We start from the raw sequence: 16,643 nt of genomic DNA, 5'->3' as shown, positions 1-16,643 counted from the left end.
GCGTGGGGTTTCAGGAAGCCTACCTGCTCAGCGCCGAGCAATTTCAAGGGGCCGTCTCTCCCTGTCCTAACTCATCTCGGCCCCGGGGCCTCCTCTGAAAAGTGGCCTTGGTGCACCCCACGCCCTTCCTCTGGGCTGGGCTGGCTCTGTACACCTGGACGTCTGACACCCTGCTTGGCCTTTCCATTGGGCCTTTTCCGGAGGGCCTCTGGAATGGCCCAGGGTCCTCCGGGCCCCCTGCATCTGGTCATGTGCAGCCCCGCCCAGCCCTGGTGTGAAGGGCCTGCGGGGTCCGTCCCCACACGGGGCCCCTCCGAGCACCACCTGCCCAGTGCTGGTGCTGCCGAGGGTCCTGGAGGCCACTACGCGGTCCCTGAGCTGCTGGGATTTTGACCAACAGCGGGTTATTTTGTCAAACATCGTTTTCCTGGTTAATTATTAAACTACAAGTAAAATGATCATGTTTCTGGTTCATTTACCCTGAAATCATGAAGATATTACTGTTGAAAGGATATGTGACTAAGAGCCCCGGGGTTCTCTCTAGCTCGGACTCTATGATCTATTTTATTTTTGGTGCCCCCTCCCCCCCGATCCTACCCCCTAACAGCCTTTGCTCCCAGCAGATGGTTGGCTGTGATTTGGTTGATCACCTGGCGTCTCTGTGATTCAGGTGGATAAATGCAGCAGAGAAGGTGTTATTTTAAACCTCTTCAGAAGTTGTTAGTGGAATACAAGCTTCCAGCATCCTCGTGGGCTGAGTGGTACTTTTCATTTCAGGGAGAAGCCATGTGGGGGGTGGGGGTGGGGTGTCCACCTTCTGTGACATCTAGCAAGTCGAGGCCAGGACCAGGGCCCTGCTGCCTGCCCCTGCAGCCACCATTGGGCTGACTTCTGTTCCGGCAGGGTCCCCAGTGCCTGCCTGGTGCCTGGGCCACCACTGCCCCGAGAGCAATGTCCTGCCCACAGCAATGCACATACAGCTCTGGGAGACCCTTCCAGCACATGGTGGGTGGCCGCTCTGTGCTGGGGACAGTGCGTAGCGCTGGGTGTCTCTGGGAAGTGGCTTGTCCTCTCTGAGCCTTGGCTTCCTCATCTGTGAAAGGGACAGAGTCACGGTCACTTCTCATCATGTGGCCTATGACAGAGCAGACACTCAGAGACCCCGGAGCCCTCTAGGGTAAGCTTTGTGCCTTCAGCCCTGCATCTCTGAGCTGCCCCCTGATCCCTGGTGAGGGGAGTAAGGACCATCTAGTGAACATCTTCTCCCGACGCCCCTGCCCACCCTGTGCCCTGCGTGGGGCCGCTTGGGTCTGGGAATGTGCCGATTCTACTTTTGCTTCCTTGGCAGGTCCACAACGTGGCGTTTGCCTTTGAGCTGATGCTGGACGGAGGGCTCAAGACACCCAAGGCTCACCCTGAAGGTAATGCCCTGCCCCAGCCCCACCAACCCCAGCTCCCGTGCCCCCTGTGCCCTTAGCTTCGGGGACCAGGAGGACTGTGCTGGTGGAACCACCAACACTGGTCTTTAGTAACTGCTTGACTTGGAGGACATGACCTCTGCCCACGAGCCTTGGGATCTGCATGTCCCTGCAGGTGCCGGGCTCAGGCTAGAGATGCTGTTTCACGCCTTGCAAGGATATTAAAGGCTTACCACAGTTTGATGCGTGTTGGGTTGATGTCCCTGCAGGGATGAGGCACGGTCATGCCGCGTGTGGGTCCGAGCCGCAGCGGGGAGGCACGGGCAGCCGGTGGTGGCACCACCAGGGCAGCGAGGCTGGGGAACCAGGAGCAGGCCTGGCTTAGGCCCCTGCAGCCCCTTCCTCAGACCTGCCCCTTCACAGAGGGCATCGGTCCTGCCGGCTGCCTCTGGTTCGGTAGCCACTGGTCTCCTCCCACTGCAGTGTTGGCCGGCCCGGGGGGTGGGGGGGTGGCTGAGCCGAAGCCTCAGGCCTGGGAGACTCTGGGAGCCCTGGGTGCACGTGTGAACCCTCGAGTTCATTGTGAGGGTAAACTGGCCGGCAGGCTCTTTCTCCTCGGTGAGTCTTGGTCTCGTTTGCAAAGGGAAGGCAGGAAAGAGGGTTGTGCCGGCTCTCCGTGCTTCCCCCCCGCTCTGACAAGCTGAGATTGGAGACACTCTGGGCCTCGGTATTAGGACAGTTGTTGGTTCACGGCAACCACTCAGCCAGCCTTCCTCTGGAAGACATGCTATTTCTTGCTCTGGGGTTGAGTACCTGCAGGGGCAAAGCAAGACCATGATCTTTCTGTGGCCCGAGAAGGGGCCTCACCCACCTCATCCGATGGGCCAGTTTTATAGGCAAACAAAGACCCAGAGCAGGGAGGTCACTTGTCTGAGGTCACAGGGCAAGTGAGAAGAAGACCCAGGTGCCCCTCCCACCAAAGAAGGCAGCCTGGACTTCCTGGGCTGTCGGATCCCCTGAGGGTCCTGCCGTGGGCCACATCACATGGCCCATTGCTTGACCTTGAGGGGGCAGGAGGGAACCGCAGCTCCCACCCTGCCCTGCCCCAGAGGGCCCGCTCTCTGTCCTGGCACAGGTTGGCCCGTGGGTGTTGGACCCCAGTAAACATCCTTGGCTGTTGGAGACCACACGTCCGTAGGCACCACTGGTCCCCAGACTTGCCCGACGCGGGTCCTAGAAGGGATGCAGGAGCATCCTGCCACCTGTCTTGCCATCCCAGGTGCTCATGGAGAGGGCTGGTGGCCTGGGGCCTCTCACAGCAGCCAGTGTCCTGGGATGGCGCTGCCCAGGGCGTCCTGGATGGGGTGGCTATCGGTCTTAAAACCGAAGCACTCTGCTGTGGACGTGACAGGTGCCCCGTCCCTCCCGCATGCCGGCACCAGGGCCCAGGTGCTCTCGCCCCACCAACGGCGTCTCTGTTTCCTTCCGCAGATGTGGTGAACCTGGATCTCAAATCCACCCTGAGGGTTCTTTACAACCTGTTCACCAAGTACAAGCACCTGGAGTGAGCAGGGAGCGGCGGAGACCCTGCAGGGCCGGGAGGCCCACCAGCCTTGTTCCCCACCCCACCCCTCCCCCACGCCACCCGGCCTCTTCAGGTTATTGCTCTTAAGCTCCCCTGTGTAGCCCACAGTGGGCAGGATTCTGCAGCCCAGTGCTGGCATGTGGCCCCATCGGTGCCGAGACACGTGTCAGCCCTGATCCCCCCCACACCCTTCAGCCTGTGTGTGTGTGTGGGGGGGCGCCCTGCAAGCCTTTCCATGCAGCAGTTAACGACCACGGCCATGGGTGATCAGAACAGCACCCACAGCTCTGAGGAGCCATGAGTCAGCCTGACTATGGCGGGGGAAATCTCCTTGGAAGAGAGGCCTTTTTAGTAAAAAGCCTTTTGTAGTTTTAAAAAAACTTCCCTCTAAAGTCCCGGGGGCTTTTGATGGGACAGGAGGGCCCGCCCCACATTCCGTTGCTTGACCAGCCAGTGTTTCTCCTTTACCTTTTGCACAAAAATCTAAGACCCGGGTGACCCTCAGTGCCACCGAGCCGGAGGCAGGATTTGCTGAAGTGGTTTCTGATTTTTTTTTTTTTTGGTGACGGCCAAGTGGGCTATGTCGGGAGCCGGATCTAAAGTGTTGCTTGATACATCTCAGGGGCCCTGTTTGGGAAGAGACGCATTTTTAAACTTTTATAAAAAGCGGAGTCTCTCAGTTTGCAGGGGCCGCCGTTAACAAAGGGCCACAGGCGGGGACTTAGACAACAGGAACGGATGGTCCCCCAGCTCCGGAGGCCAGAAATCCAGCATTAAGGCAGGGCTGACTCCCCCTGAGGCCCCTCTCCCGGCTTGCGGATGGCCTCCCTTCCCCGTGGCCTCATGTGCCCCCTCCCGCCGCCGTGCCCGTCTGCGTCCTAACCTCCTTTTACAAGGACACCCGTCATAATGGATGAGGGCCACTCATATGACCTCATTGTAACATACCGACCTCTGTAAAGACCCCATCTCCAAATACAGTGACATTCTGAGGTACCTGGGCTTAGAGCTTCAACATATGGATTCTGGGGGACGCAGTCCAGGCCTAATTGGGGGAATATGACGTCTTTATCCCCCTCCTCCCCAGTGTGGCATTCAACCCTGCTGGTATCCCCCACTGGGCACCCCTGAAAGGAATGCTGTTCGCCCCTTCCCCCGCTCACTTTGGCTCAAGAGAGAAACGGGGCGGGGGGGGGGGGTGACGGCAGCCTCCTTCCTGGGCTCTCAGCTCTCAGGACAGGCCTTTCTCATCTCCAATTTTCACCTTCCTGCTGTTGATCGGAGCAGTTGTGCTGGTTGTTAATATTAAATCGGATGCCAGCGCTCACGACTCAGGAAACACCGATTCCCCTGTCCCCTGTCTCAGCTTTGCCGCTGCGAGTCTGATGGAGGTGGTTTCCCAGCAGGGGACAGAAATAATTAAAACAGTATTACGGTGTCTCCTGCGGGACGCGGCGACATTAAAGGGCCACATTGACAGAAGAACCAAGGCTGGAACAGTCTGTGCCGACTTCATTACATGCGTAGGATCCCTGCCGGCCGCCAGAGCCACGGAGGCCGGTCTCCTGGCTTTTACAGGCGGGTCTGGCCAGACTCTGCCCATCCCCGGGGGTCCCGGGGACCGAAGGAGGGGGCGCTGACATTTGGAAAGAACGCAGCCTTGGGGTTTTCAGCGCAGGTGGGCAGCTCCGGTGGACTCCGTGCCTGGAAAAGGAGGCAGTGGTCTTGGGGGGCGGGGAGTGCGTGCGCTTCAAGCCCTCTGTGTTCCTGGTAAAAGGGATCCCTAGATATGGGCCAGCTGTGTCATGGTGCCGATTCTCTAAGGCCAGGGTTCCAGCAGAGCAGGTGATCTGTCATCCAAACTGGCTTTATTCAAGTTGGTTCCCTGCCCTGAATGCATCTCCTTCCCCCCGCCCTTCACTGTCCACTCTGAATCAGAGCTCAACGCAAGGCCTGGGCATCCGCGTCGGGGGTGCAGTCATGAGACAGAGAGCAGGGTGAACTCTGGGGGCGGCCTCTCCTGTGATCAGCCCTCCTGGCTTAGCGACCATAGCTGTGAGTTTCAGGTCTGTGATGCTGGGACATCTTCTTGGGGTAACTTGTGCAGAAGCCACTTCCCTTAATCTTGAAAGTTCTAGAACCCTTCCTCCTCAATTGACCCACCTTTTCAGTGCATTGTTTTTTGGTCGGGGGTGGGACCCCCCACAGGAACTAAGTGAAAGTGAGATCATTTGCGCCCGAGTGGCTCCGGCTCAGGGTCTGCAGGGCCCAAGTGAGGGCCCAGGCAGGGGCCGTGAGATGGTCACCTTTTATCCTTCTTGGAGCGGCTGTTTGAGGCTCCCACTGGCCATGGGGAGGCTACCTGCAGCTTTGCTTCCCCCGTGACAACCACAGGGTCTTATGCATGCAGAGCCCTAATGTCCTAATTGGATGTGACAAAGAGCTGTGTTTTAAAGGAACTGAATGCTTTTTTCACCCCCTTTTGCGGGCCCGTGTTTCATTGTCCTTTTAGCTGTTTTAAGCAGTGGCGCCTTTGGATGTCTGGATATCGAATAAAAGCCGCTAAACCCCTGGCTGTGTTGGCAATGCTGTCCGCCTGGCCGGCAGCGGGAAGCCGCGGCTCCTCGGGTCTGCCGTGGGCCCTGCCGTGAACCTGACCTCCCGGGAGCCAGAGCCTTGGTTAGGGAAGTGCTGTGCGGTGTGAATAGTGTGCTGTTACTTATTCCAATAAAGACCTCGAGAGAGCGGGGCTGTGTCTCCTTTTGCTTTCATGCGCTTGCTGGCCCTTGGTCGCGCCAGCCCAGTGCTTGGGCCCAGGAGCTTCCAGTCAGACCGGGAAGTGGGCCCAGGAGCTGGCGTACAGCCCAGTGTGGGGGACGGGCCCCATGGGGGCTGAGGTCGAGGGGTTCCTGGGCGGGAGCCCCGGGGGAAAAGCTGAGTCACAGCAGCGGATGTGCAGTAAGGATGAGCCGAGCTGGGCGAGTTGGCCTATCTGTCTGGGTCCAAAGCAGAACGGGGGATACCGGGGGGCTGGTGGCGCCGGCTGGACAGCCCGCTCCAGGGGGATGGTGTGCCCCATGCGCTGCAGGACGAGGGGCCCGGGTGACCCTCGACGGTGGCCATGCTGTAAACCTTCCCTGCAGAAGTCATGGGGGGATTCAGGGGCATCGAACTTTCCTGTCCGCAGCGTTAAAACTCACTCTTGAAGTACCACTAACCGGCAGAGTGAGGCCTCGGTGCTGTAAAAATACTAAGGATCCCAAAGAGCTGCTGGGAAGGACCCGGCTTCGGAGGGACGCCTGGTCCAGAGCCACGTCATTCCCGTGCGACTTCTGGCCAGCTCGTTATCCCACACTTTCCGCGGTGGAAATTTCCCTCCAGTTTCCCTCACCAGATCCATCATCCCTCCCTCACTTAAGATCTGCCTTCCTCGACTGCTAACACATCCTTTATTAGCCCAGGTCCAGTGGCAGATAACTGGCGTTGCCATAGTTGCTTGAACAGGAAGGAGTCTAGTACCGGAGATGAGGTGACCCCAGAGCCACCGGAAGCCTGGAGCCCCAGGCTGGGAACAGACCCCCCATCAAGGACTCGTCCGATGACCCCGCAGTGCCGGCGGCCTCTGCCCTGACCAGGAGGCTGCCAAGCCGCTGCTGTCTCCCGAGTCGTCCACGTTGGGCCAGATGTTTCCCGACCTCCCCTGAGGACCCCCCCCCCCCCCCCCCCCGCCGCGGTTTCTGCAGCCCTGGCCTCACCGACTGCCTGGGCGGGCGTTCTTGCCGCTGGCTTCCCCTGGGATTTGGCCAGTGGGAGGCCCCAGCAGGAAGGAGGGTGGGGGAGAGTGAGCGAGATCAGGGTGTTAGTTGTCCCTCTGCCGGGCCACCGTGGGTTGGCGTGCCCCCCTCTACCACAGCCCCTGGCTGGCGGCCGGCTCAGAGCTCCAGCCATCTCCTTCTGGGCTCTGGTGTCCTCCCTGTCCTCTGCCTTGCTGGGCTTTGGAGTTGCCCGTCTCGGGGGGCAGCACTGTCTCTTCTGGGTTCCCTTAACCTGGCCCCAACCAGTGCTTTATTAAGCACTCTTCAGTCCCCCATTCGGACATGCCATCTCTGCGGGGACTTGGCAGCACACTGACCCCCGGGCCACGCCGCGCCCGCCCCACTTGCCCAAACCAAGTGGGTGTGTGGGCACCGCTGCTTCCCGGCCCACTGCGCCACAAACCCCGGGCTTGCACAGGGCCATCGGCGGGGGTGGGGGGGCCAGAAACAGAATCCTGCCCTTCTGTGTCTTCATCTGCAGGCGGAGATGAAAGCAGCACCTGCCGCAGAGGCTGCCCCCAGTAAAATTAAAGCCCTTAGAGCGATGTCTGCTGCATCTTCAGTTAATAAATATTAGCAGTAATAATCACTAATGCTTTCTGTCATTTTTGTAAGTTCTTGGGAGCTTACGAAGCAGGAACAACACCGCTTTCCTGCTCACGTGTGCCCTTGTTCCTGCTTCCCACCTGCTCTGCCCCTTTTCTGCCTGATTTGTCAGCATAGAAAGGGTGCTTGGCTTCCTGGTCCCTCAGCACAGTTGCTGCTGCCGTGAATACTCACAGGTTCATCCTGGCCCAGGAAGGTTCAAGTGCAGGACCCCAGCTTGGGTCTGAGTGATCGCCGACTCTCCTGCCGTCCTGGGGCCTCTCCTTCTCAAACTCCTTAACACCTTTGCACGCACTCTTCTCTCTACCTGGAACATTCTCACACATCTTTAGCGGGCAAACTCTTACTCATCCATCAAGGCCCATTTCTTCTCTGGAAGAACTTCGTCCTCCAGGCAACAGTAGCCGGCTGCATTTATGCATAGAGTCCGCTTGGTGTCAGGCCTTGTTCTAGGCACTGGGACACAGAAGACCTTCAGAGCGGTGGTAAGGAATCCTAAAGACAACCGCTTTTGGATGATGCAGTTAGGGAAGGCTTCCTAAAGGAGGATGCATTTAAGCTGATGATAAAGGGACTTAGCCCCTTTAAAAGATGGGGCAGGGGCTTCTAGACAGAGGAAATAGTAAGGCATGTGGTGTGTTCAGGAAGCAGAAAGTCGGTCAACATGGCTGGGAGGTTTGGAGATGGGGATGGAGATCTAGCCAGCAGGTCCATCAAGGACATACACTGGGCTGTGCAGAGTAGATTTTATTTTAAGAACGATGGGATGCCATTGGTGGGTTTTGAGGGGTCTGGGACATGAGCATCCCGGGCAGGGGTTGGGGTGTAAGAGGCTGGCTGTGGGGCTCGAGCACAGAGGCTGTGGTCCAGGCCAGAGGAAAAGGGGAAGAGGGGTTGGCTGGGTGGGGCGTGGGGGTGGAGGGATGGCCCAAGGCAGGGCTTGAAGTTCTCTGGGGGTGGGGAGGTGGGGGTCTCTGGCCTCGGCGGCTGGCTGGCTGGTGCTGGCCACTTGGAGATGGTGAGGCCGGGGAGGGACTGGCTTGGGCTGCGTGGTGGGGACGGGAGAGGGAGAGAGGGAAAAAAATTGCAGATCCAAGTTGCCTGCGAGGCATCTGAGGGCCAGGAGGTGTGGCTGGGTGGCTGGGGCTCTGGGGACACAGCTTTCCGGTGGGGCTGTGGAGGCAGCAGGCTCTGCGGCCCAGCGAGGAGGAAGCTGCATGCAGACGCCTCCGAGCAGGCCCTGCGGAAGCCACAGGCCTGGAGGAAGTGAGCAGCGCGTGGCCCCTCCAGCCCCCCACGGCTAGGAACTTAGCTTTTATTTGGAAGCCAGTGATCACGAGCTACAAGCTTCATTCCCTGGTGTGAAGGAGGCAGCTGGGTGAGTCCTCCTGGCATCTTAGCTCACGGGAGCCCTCGGCTTGGGGCTTTCTGCCTCTCTCTAAAGCTCGGGAGTCAGAGCTCAGTGAGGGAGGGCTCCCGGGGGCTTGTGGAAACGGACCCCAGAGGACACAGCCTCAGCTGAGGCTGCACAGGGAGGGAGTCGGGCCAGGCGAAGCCCTGAGCCCCTCTGCCCCTCCGGTCCCCCAGGGTTAGAAGCAGCCATTCCTCCCTCCTGGGGCCGGACAGGCAGACGGGCACCATCCCATTGTGTAGCCAAGCGGGCAGCCTCCCTTTCCCCCTGCCACCTCCCCTGAGCTTCATCCAGCGTGTGGGGAAGAGAGGGCACCCGGTTTCAGCTGAAGAAACTGAGGCCTGGAGCAGGGAGGGGCTGCCCGGGGCGGCTGACGGCTTGAGGTCGTTCTAGCTCTGTCCACTCCAGTGCCTTCGGTGAGCTCGGAGTCCGGCCCTGTCTGTAAAGATCTTTGGGGCCAGAAAGGGAGGGGATTTGTCCAGAGTCACAAAACGAGAATGAGGAGGAGCCAGCCTGGAACCTGGGCCGCCTAACCCCCAGGCAAGGCTCTTTCCTCTTCTGTGGCCGTGTCCTTTGAACTGAATCCTGTCCAAAAGGAGCTTGGAGGCCTATCCAGGGGTTAGGGTTGGATCCTCGCCTCAGGGCAGGATGGAGCTGCCAGCAGTGCCCTGGTCCCTGGGCTGGCTGCTAGGGTGATGGGGAGGCTGCAGCCCCGGTGAATGCCCCCATCTTTGGGGGCCTCCCTGGGGGCTATAGCTGGCCACCATTCTGATGCATGACACCCCAGCCCCAATGTCTGTTTGGGACCAGAAACGCTGGGGGAAGACGCAGGGGGTGAAGAGGGTGGCTGAGCAGGAGAGGAAGTGAGCCTAGGGGAACAGGAAAGAGGCCAGGGCCGGCTTCTGAATCTGCCCGGTCCCGCGGGGGGTGAGCCCGGCCCCCTGCCCATAGTGAATACGCGGAGGGGGCTGCACACACTCTGTAAATGTTGACCCCTCCCGTGCTGGCACGAGCAATGAGACCCCCCCAAACCACAGAGAGGTCGAGGATGATAGCCTTCTATTCCCTGCACCCCCAGGGCCAGCAAGGGACAAATGGAGTCAGAGTCCTTGTACAACCTGCTGCAGCTCCCTAAGGTGACGGGCCCACCGGCGGAGGAGGAACTCCCACAAGGTGCCGTGTCCAAGTGGGGCTGGGGGTGCGGGCAGGGCAGGGGAGGTGAGGGTCTGCACGGGAGGAGCCCAACAGGCAGGTCTGGGCGCTGTCTTGCTTTCCAAGTTGTCATCTGCTTCTGCCTTCTGCTTCATCCTTGACAGCCGCCTGCCCCCGCTTCCAGAAACTTCGGCAGGCATCCCCATTCCCCTCATGACCGCACATCTCAGGTTGATGGTGATGTTAAGAGGAGATTCCAACTGCTGCTATTTATTTAGTAGCCTGGGTCCTTTTGCAAAGGGGGGGGGTGGCCGTAGGACGGGGGAATTCCGCAAGTCTGTTTTCTGAGCTTGGGGAGCTTGTGGCCGCTGCCCCTGAAACCTCCCTCCCGGGAGACGGTCGGAAAGGACAGGGCAGGTGCCCCAGGCCGTCCTCACCCTGTTGCAGAAAGAAGCAAAATAGGGAGCAGCCCAAAGGTCCTGTTCAGCAGGGGCTTTAAGCGAACTCACTGGAATTTATGTCACCTTTCAAACCTAAGTGTGATGACGGAGAGAAAGGGTAAGATAATAGAAGTGAAAGAGCAGAATGCAACTTGATCGAGATGCTGTGAAGACAGCCTTTCGAGATAGGCACTGTGGCCGAGAGACCCCTGGGGGTGGTGAGCGAGACCCTGGCGGCCGGGCGGGGTGGGGGGGCAGGTGTGGGGGTGGCCCAGTGTCACGAGGCTGACTTCCTTTGCTGTCCCGGGGCTCTCTGTTCATAGAGGGTTTGAGGCTGGAAAGTGTCATGAGCAAAACTGCTGTTAGCAGTAGGGTTTAGTTATTTGAAAAAATATTTATTTTTTGTTTTACAGTTGATTTAGAAATACTTGAAGTACTGGCAGGCAGAGCTGGAACGTGTGATGATTGAGAGCGGCAGGGCACCTGCTCAGGGAAGGGGTGGGGTGGGGAACCCACCCACTCCCCAAGCGTTGGTCCAGAGTCGGCTGGTGCCCAGCGGGTTAGATAGCCCTCCTTCTTGTCGGGAGATATGGGGCTGGGTAGTACTTGAAGGTTTTCAGAACGTCTAGGAAAAGTCCCCAGCTGCGTCATATGAAGACAGAGGCATTGCATTTTGTGAATTTGGGCAAGGCAGTCCCCACAAGGTGACTTAGTTTCCCCCATATTCATTGAGACTAGATGATCTTGCAGTTCCCTCTCAGCCCTGAAAAGGGTGGGTTCTGTGAGTCTAGAATGTCAGGAAGCTGCTGACCAGGATCCTGGGGCTCAGAGAGTCAGCCGGGGTGGCCTCCGGGTCCTGCCCACACCAGGGAGCCAGAGAGATGTAGGAGGACTCCTCCTCGACCCCTTGGTGCTCAGCCTCTGGGCTTGTGTGAACCCTGCATCTTCTTTTTTTTTTTTAAGATTTTATTTATTTATTCGAGAGAGAGAGAATGAGAGCTAGAGAGCACGAGGGGGAAGAGGGTCCGAGGGAGAAGCAGGCTCCCTGTGGGACTCGATCCCGGGACTCCAGGATCATGACCTGAGCCGAAGGCAGTCGCTTAACCGACTGAGCCACCCAGGCGCCCAACCCTGCATCTTCTTAAGTGGGTAGATTTGCCAGATAAAACACAGGAGGCCGAGTTAAATTTGAATTTCAGACAAGAAATAGTTTTTCAGGCTAGGTATGTCCCCAAAATATAAATATTGTTGTGCCTGAGGATGAGCTGGTGCTCCTGAGGGAAAAGAGAGGGAAGGGCGTTTAGGGTGTGGCGGGAACAGGTTGGCAAAGGAAGAGGCGTGGAGGACCAGGCGTGTCTGGGAAATACGAGTCGCTTTAGATGTTTGATGCTCAGGGTGTGTGTGTGTGTGTGCGCGCGTGCGTGTGTGTATCCGTGACTGTGGGTGTGCGCGCGCGTGCGTGTGTGTATCCGTGACTGTGGGTGTGCGTGTGTGCGTGTGTGTATCCGTGACTGTGGGTGTGTGCGCGTGCGTGCGTGTATCCGTGACTGTGTGTGCGCGCGTGCGTGTGTGTATCCGTGACTGTGGGTGTGCGTGTATCCGTGACTGTGTGTGTGTGCATGCGTGCGTGAATCCATGACTGTGTGTGTGTGTGCGTGCGTGTGTGTATCCGTGACTGTGTGTGTGTGTGCCTGCACATGTGTGTGTGTATGTGTGAAGCACAGGACCAAATATCCCTCGTGTCAAGGTGCCTGCATACAGGTGACCTGCAGGGAGGGAGCTGCCCAGCTCCCTGCAGTGTCCCCACACATGTGTCATGCTCACCTCTGCTTCCAGGGGAAAAGAAGAAATACCTGCCCCCCACTTCCCGGCAGGATCCCAAATTTGAAGAACTACAAAAGGTATGGCAGCTTTCTGTGGTCTCTCCTGATTTCTCTGGAAGCAGTCTTTTCATCTTCTTGGGGTGGGGACAGCAGGCCACGCCCCCCGACCTCAGGCCAGCGGTGGTGACCCTGCAGGTCCCTGGCAGACCTGTTGAATGACTACATGAAAGAACATTTATTGAGCACCGACTGTGTGCCTTTACATAGATGATCCCAGCAAGCCTCACGACGGTCAAGAGGCATCTGCTGTTTTGCATCCCATGGAGCGAATAGTGAGGCTCGGAGGGGTGACCTGACCAGTGGGGGACACATGGCTGGCCAATGGCTGCCCAGAACTGGAGTTTGACCCAGGCCCCAAACTGTGTGCCCTTTCACCTGTCTGAGGCAATGGAGAGCTGGCAAAATGGGCAGGAACGGGCGTGAGTCACCCAGGTCACCCGGTTTCTCCATGGCTCTGAGTCTGCTGCTGTGGCTGCTGGACGAGCTGAGCACAGGCAGGCTCAGGCCTCCGTTTTCCTCCACCCTCCTTCTCCAGTCTCCACATGGCCTTTCTGTTGCTTCCTCCAGGGAGGCCTCCTGGCCTATACCGCCTTCCACCCCCAGACTGTGGCCATTTCCCATCCCTTCCTTTCTGCCTCCCGTTCCCTCGCTCCCTCCATCAGGCACTGGGCTGCAGGGTAGAGCCAGCACGGTCCCGCCTGGGAAACCTGATGGGGCACTGAAACGTCTTAGTTTGGGCTCCCCCAAGAGCTGATCCTGAGATAAGGGTTTGGGTGTAAGTAGTGAGTTGGCAGGTAATAGAGGAGACAAGGAAAGCAAGAAGGGAAGGGAGATGGGGAGGGAAGGGGCCCCTGGTGGAAACTGAAGCCTGCTAGGCCCCTCTGGGAGCAGGTGCAGAGGTGGAGGCGCTTGGGGGGTTTCCTCACCAGCTCTGGCGTAGCTGGCGCTGCTCCCTTAAAGGCACAGGGCTCTGCTTCCTGCGCTTCTGGCCTGTTGAGCCCAGGCAGGGTGGGGCGCCCAGGCAGAGTTGCAGAGGGGGTGCCCCACAGCCGGAAGTCTGGGGGATCGGGTGGGACACCCACAGCCCCTGTGCCGGTGTCCTGGGGCTGCCACCACTAAGTACCATGAACCACGTGGCTTAAAACAAGGGGAGCTGATGGTCTCCCAGCCTGGAGGCTGGAAGTCCTAAGTCAAGGTGTGGGCGGGGGGGTTCCTCCTGGAGGTTCTGAGGGGGAACCCATCCCAGGCCTTCCTCCCGCCATCAGAGGTCTCTGACAACCCTTGGTGTCCCTTGGCGTGTAGACGAGCCACACCAATCTCTGCCTCCTTGTCACGGGGCCTCCTCTGTGTTCCCAGTATCATGTCCTTCCTCTCCTGAGCTCTTACCAGAGGGGCCTGCTTCGTGTCCAGATTTCTACCAACAGCCTCTTCGAGGCAATTTAGGCTTTTCCTATCAAGGGCCTTCAGAGCTCTTACCAATTATCCAGTCCCACAGCCACCTCCCCACTTACAGGTACCAGTTACAGTAGCTTCCTGGCACCGACACCTTGCACAGGACAAAAGACAGTCCCACCACGCCCTGGTCCCTGGGAGCCCAGAGTGGGCCCCTAACTCAGCCTGGGAGAGCAGAGAGGGCTTCCCAGAGGAGGTGACATTTGACCTGGCCTTGAAGGATGGGTAGGAGTTGGCAGGTGGGAGGAGGGCATTCCAGGTTGAGGTCAGAACTGAGCCAGGCGGGGGACCAGGTGAGGAGTGGTCCCGGGTCAGCCGTCCTCTTGGGGTCTGCAGGTGCTAATGGAGTGGATCAATGCCAAGCTCCTCCCTGAGCACATTGTGGTCCGCAGCCTGGAGGAGGACATATTTGATGGGCTCATCCTGCACCACCTTTTCCGTAAGTGGCAGCTCCCAGGGCTGCGCGGGTCTGAGCCCCAGCCCCCCAGACCGGCCCCACCAGGCCCCCAAGGGTGGGCTCCTCACTCAGCTTCACTCTCCTGCCCCCTGCTGAGTGTCATGCATGGAGCACCTGCTGTTTATAGGCTGCTGTGGATAACAAAAGAACACAGGCCCCTGGCCTCGGGCTGCCCCCCCGCTGCTGGAGAAGACAGGCCAGCAGTGAGAGCACCAGGGCGGGTAGAGGCGGGCTGGGCTCCTGCCCGGGGGTGCCCTGTCTCAATCTGGAAACACCTAGTGCTCCCCAGGTTGCCTCCACTCTCAGGGCTGCCTCCTGGCCCCAGACAGGACCCCCACCCTGCCCCCGGGTACCCTACCCCCTTGCTGTTGAGATGTCAGGTTTGGTCTACACACCTGCCTTCTGCACAAAACTGTGAGGTCCCAGAGGGCTGGGGTGGGCCCGATTCTGGTCCTCAGCCGGCCTGGGAGCCCTTTGTAGTTGGCTACCGAATGATCCTACCAGCCCCTTCCCCAGCACCTGCCATGGGGCAGGTGCGGTTAATCCTCAGAAAAACTCTATCCTGTTAGTGTCCCCATTTTACAGATGAGGAAACTGAGAGGCCTAGTCACTTGTCCAAGGTCTCAGAGTGAAGAAGGCGGCGGAGTCAGGATCTGAGCCTAGGAGTCTAGGCCACACTGCCTTGCCAAAAAGGAGGTGCACCGAGATGTGCAGAGGGCTAAGGGAGCAGGCACAGGGTGGTCAAGGTGAGGGGCCAGTGGAGGGCAGCTCAGAGGGTGTGGGCTTGCTCAGGTCACACAGCTTATGGAATGGGGGGTCCCCCAGTGCCCTCCCCTTCCCCCCACACTGTCCTCCCCCCTCACTCCCCCTCCTCCCTCTTCTGTTTCCCTCCACCTCTCCCCCAACTCCTTCCCTGGCTCTCCCACTCTCTCCTGCCCTTAGAGATGCTGACCGGGCTCAAGCTGGAAGTGGAGGAGATGGCTCTCACGGCCCCGAGCCAGAGGCGCAAGCTCGAGGCGGTTCTGGAGGCCATCAATGGCAGTCTGCAGGTGGAGGAGCGGCAGCTCCAGTGGAGCGTGGGAAGTAAGTGGGGCCTCGGCTGGGGCAGGGTCCAGAGGAGGGTGGGGGGCGCCTGGGTCCCTTTGCACCCATGACCTCTGTTCACCCAGCAGCTGTGCTCACCTGCCTTTGGTATGGGGACACCCCGGGGACTTGGAAGAAGCACGGCCTCCTGGGCAAAGTCGTGCACCTGTTGGGACTGCCGCGGTGTGGGCGGCATAAACTTGGTCAACCATGCAGCCCCTGTTTGGATCCCAAGCACCGCGAGCCCCCGCTTACCTTGTCAGATGGGTGCTGCCAGTCCTCTTCCATTAATTGGTTTAAGTTACACCTGCAGAGCTGGCTTGTGGGGAACAAGCGTGAGCACAGCACCCAGACCCGACCCCAGCCCATTAGTGGCTCAGTATGACCTTCCCGCCATTCGGAGCCCCACATTCCTCCCATTTTCCAGATGAGAACACTGAGGCAGAAAGGGGTTCGGTACCTTCTCCAGGGCTGGGGGTGATGAGGGAGCTGTTTTCAAGCCCAGTTTTGGTTGGGTCTCATGCCACTGCCTTCACCACTTGGTTTAAAGACTCATTTTCAATGACCAATGGGTATAATGTTGTCCCTGAATTAAGTCACACTCATCTGAATCCAGTAGTTTCTCTGGCTGGGACCCCACTGTAGGGCATCGGGTTACGCACAACTGTCAGCAGGGACTGCCTCTGTGACTGAAGCCCCGCCCACACGGTGCCTTGTGCTGCATTCGCAGAGCGGGGTGACAAGAGCAAAGGGTGACTGTTTTGGGTTCAGAATGAGTGTCTCCAGAACTCTGCCTTCCAGAAGTCTGGACGCAGAGCTTCTTGGTCTTCAGAGGGTGGTTGTGACCACAAAGAGAGCTCCATGTGGCCCCAGGTTTGGGCAGCCCCTCAGCTCTGACCTGTGCCGCCCCCCCCCAGCCATCTTCAGCAAGGACCTGCTGGCCACCTTGCATCTGCTCGTGGCCCTGGCCAAGCACTTCCAGCCCGACCTGCCCCTTCCGACCAACGTCCAGGTGGAGGTGATCACCATGGAGGTACGAGTCTGGGCCTCAGGGGACCCCTGTGTATAGGCTGAGCATTTTGGGTCCATATCACCATACCCTGGATTGGGGGTGCTGCATGGGAGGGGGCTGACCCTCCCTTGAGATAGATCACATCCCTCCAGGACAGCCATGGGGGCTGGGCTGGAGCTGTGGGTGGAAGATGTTGAGAGTCCAGGGGGGCCATAAGTAGGTCTGCGGTCTGGCCAGTCCCACCTGCCTCAGTAGATAGCATCTGCTGGTGGGGGCGGTGTTAGGAAGGTCCTGGCTGATGGCAACCATGTCACATGGGCCATAAGTGG

General features: G+C 58.9%; 2 protein-coding genes across 4 annotated transcripts in view; both read left to right on the top strand.

Annotated features, from left to right (window-relative positions):
* PARVB (parvin beta) overlaps positions 1-5,747 on the top strand; it is a 95,156-nt gene extending 89,409 nt beyond the window's left edge. For all 3 annotated transcript variants that reach the window (XM_027594988.2, XM_027594989.2, XM_027594990.2), the window contains 2 exons: positions 1,349-1,421; positions 2,910-5,747. In XM_027594988.2, the coding sequence (XP_027450789.1) occupies positions 1,349-1,421; positions 2,910-2,986 (150 nt within the window). In that variant the 3' untranslated portion in view covers positions 2,987-5,747. The remainder of the gene's footprint in view (positions 1-1,348; positions 1,422-2,909) is intronic.
* Positions 5,748-8,610: 2,863 nt separating this feature from the next.
* The window catches only part of PARVG (parvin gamma), a 24,313-nt gene continuing 16,280 nt past the window's right edge, over positions 8,611-16,643 (top strand). The window contains exons 1-6 of the mRNA XM_035729077.1: positions 8,611-8,802; positions 9,914-10,008; positions 12,264-12,328; positions 14,099-14,201; positions 15,162-15,302; positions 16,220-16,335. Of these exons, the coding sequence (XP_035584970.1) occupies positions 9,930-10,008; positions 12,264-12,328; positions 14,099-14,201; positions 15,162-15,302; positions 16,220-16,335 (504 nt within the window). The 5' untranslated portion in view covers positions 8,611-8,802; positions 9,914-9,929. The remainder of the gene's footprint in view (positions 8,803-9,913; positions 10,009-12,263; positions 12,329-14,098; positions 14,202-15,161; positions 15,303-16,219; positions 16,336-16,643) is intronic.

This window comes from Zalophus californianus, chromosome 9 (genome assembly GCF_009762305.2).
Source record: "Zalophus californianus isolate mZalCal1 chromosome 9, mZalCal1.pri.v2, whole genome shotgun sequence".
In the NCBI taxonomy this organism is placed as follows: Eukaryota; Metazoa; Chordata; class Mammalia; order Carnivora; family Otariidae; genus Zalophus; species Zalophus californianus.
Note: the sequence above shows the minus strand (reverse complement) of the source record. Positions and strands in the feature narration are given on the sequence as shown.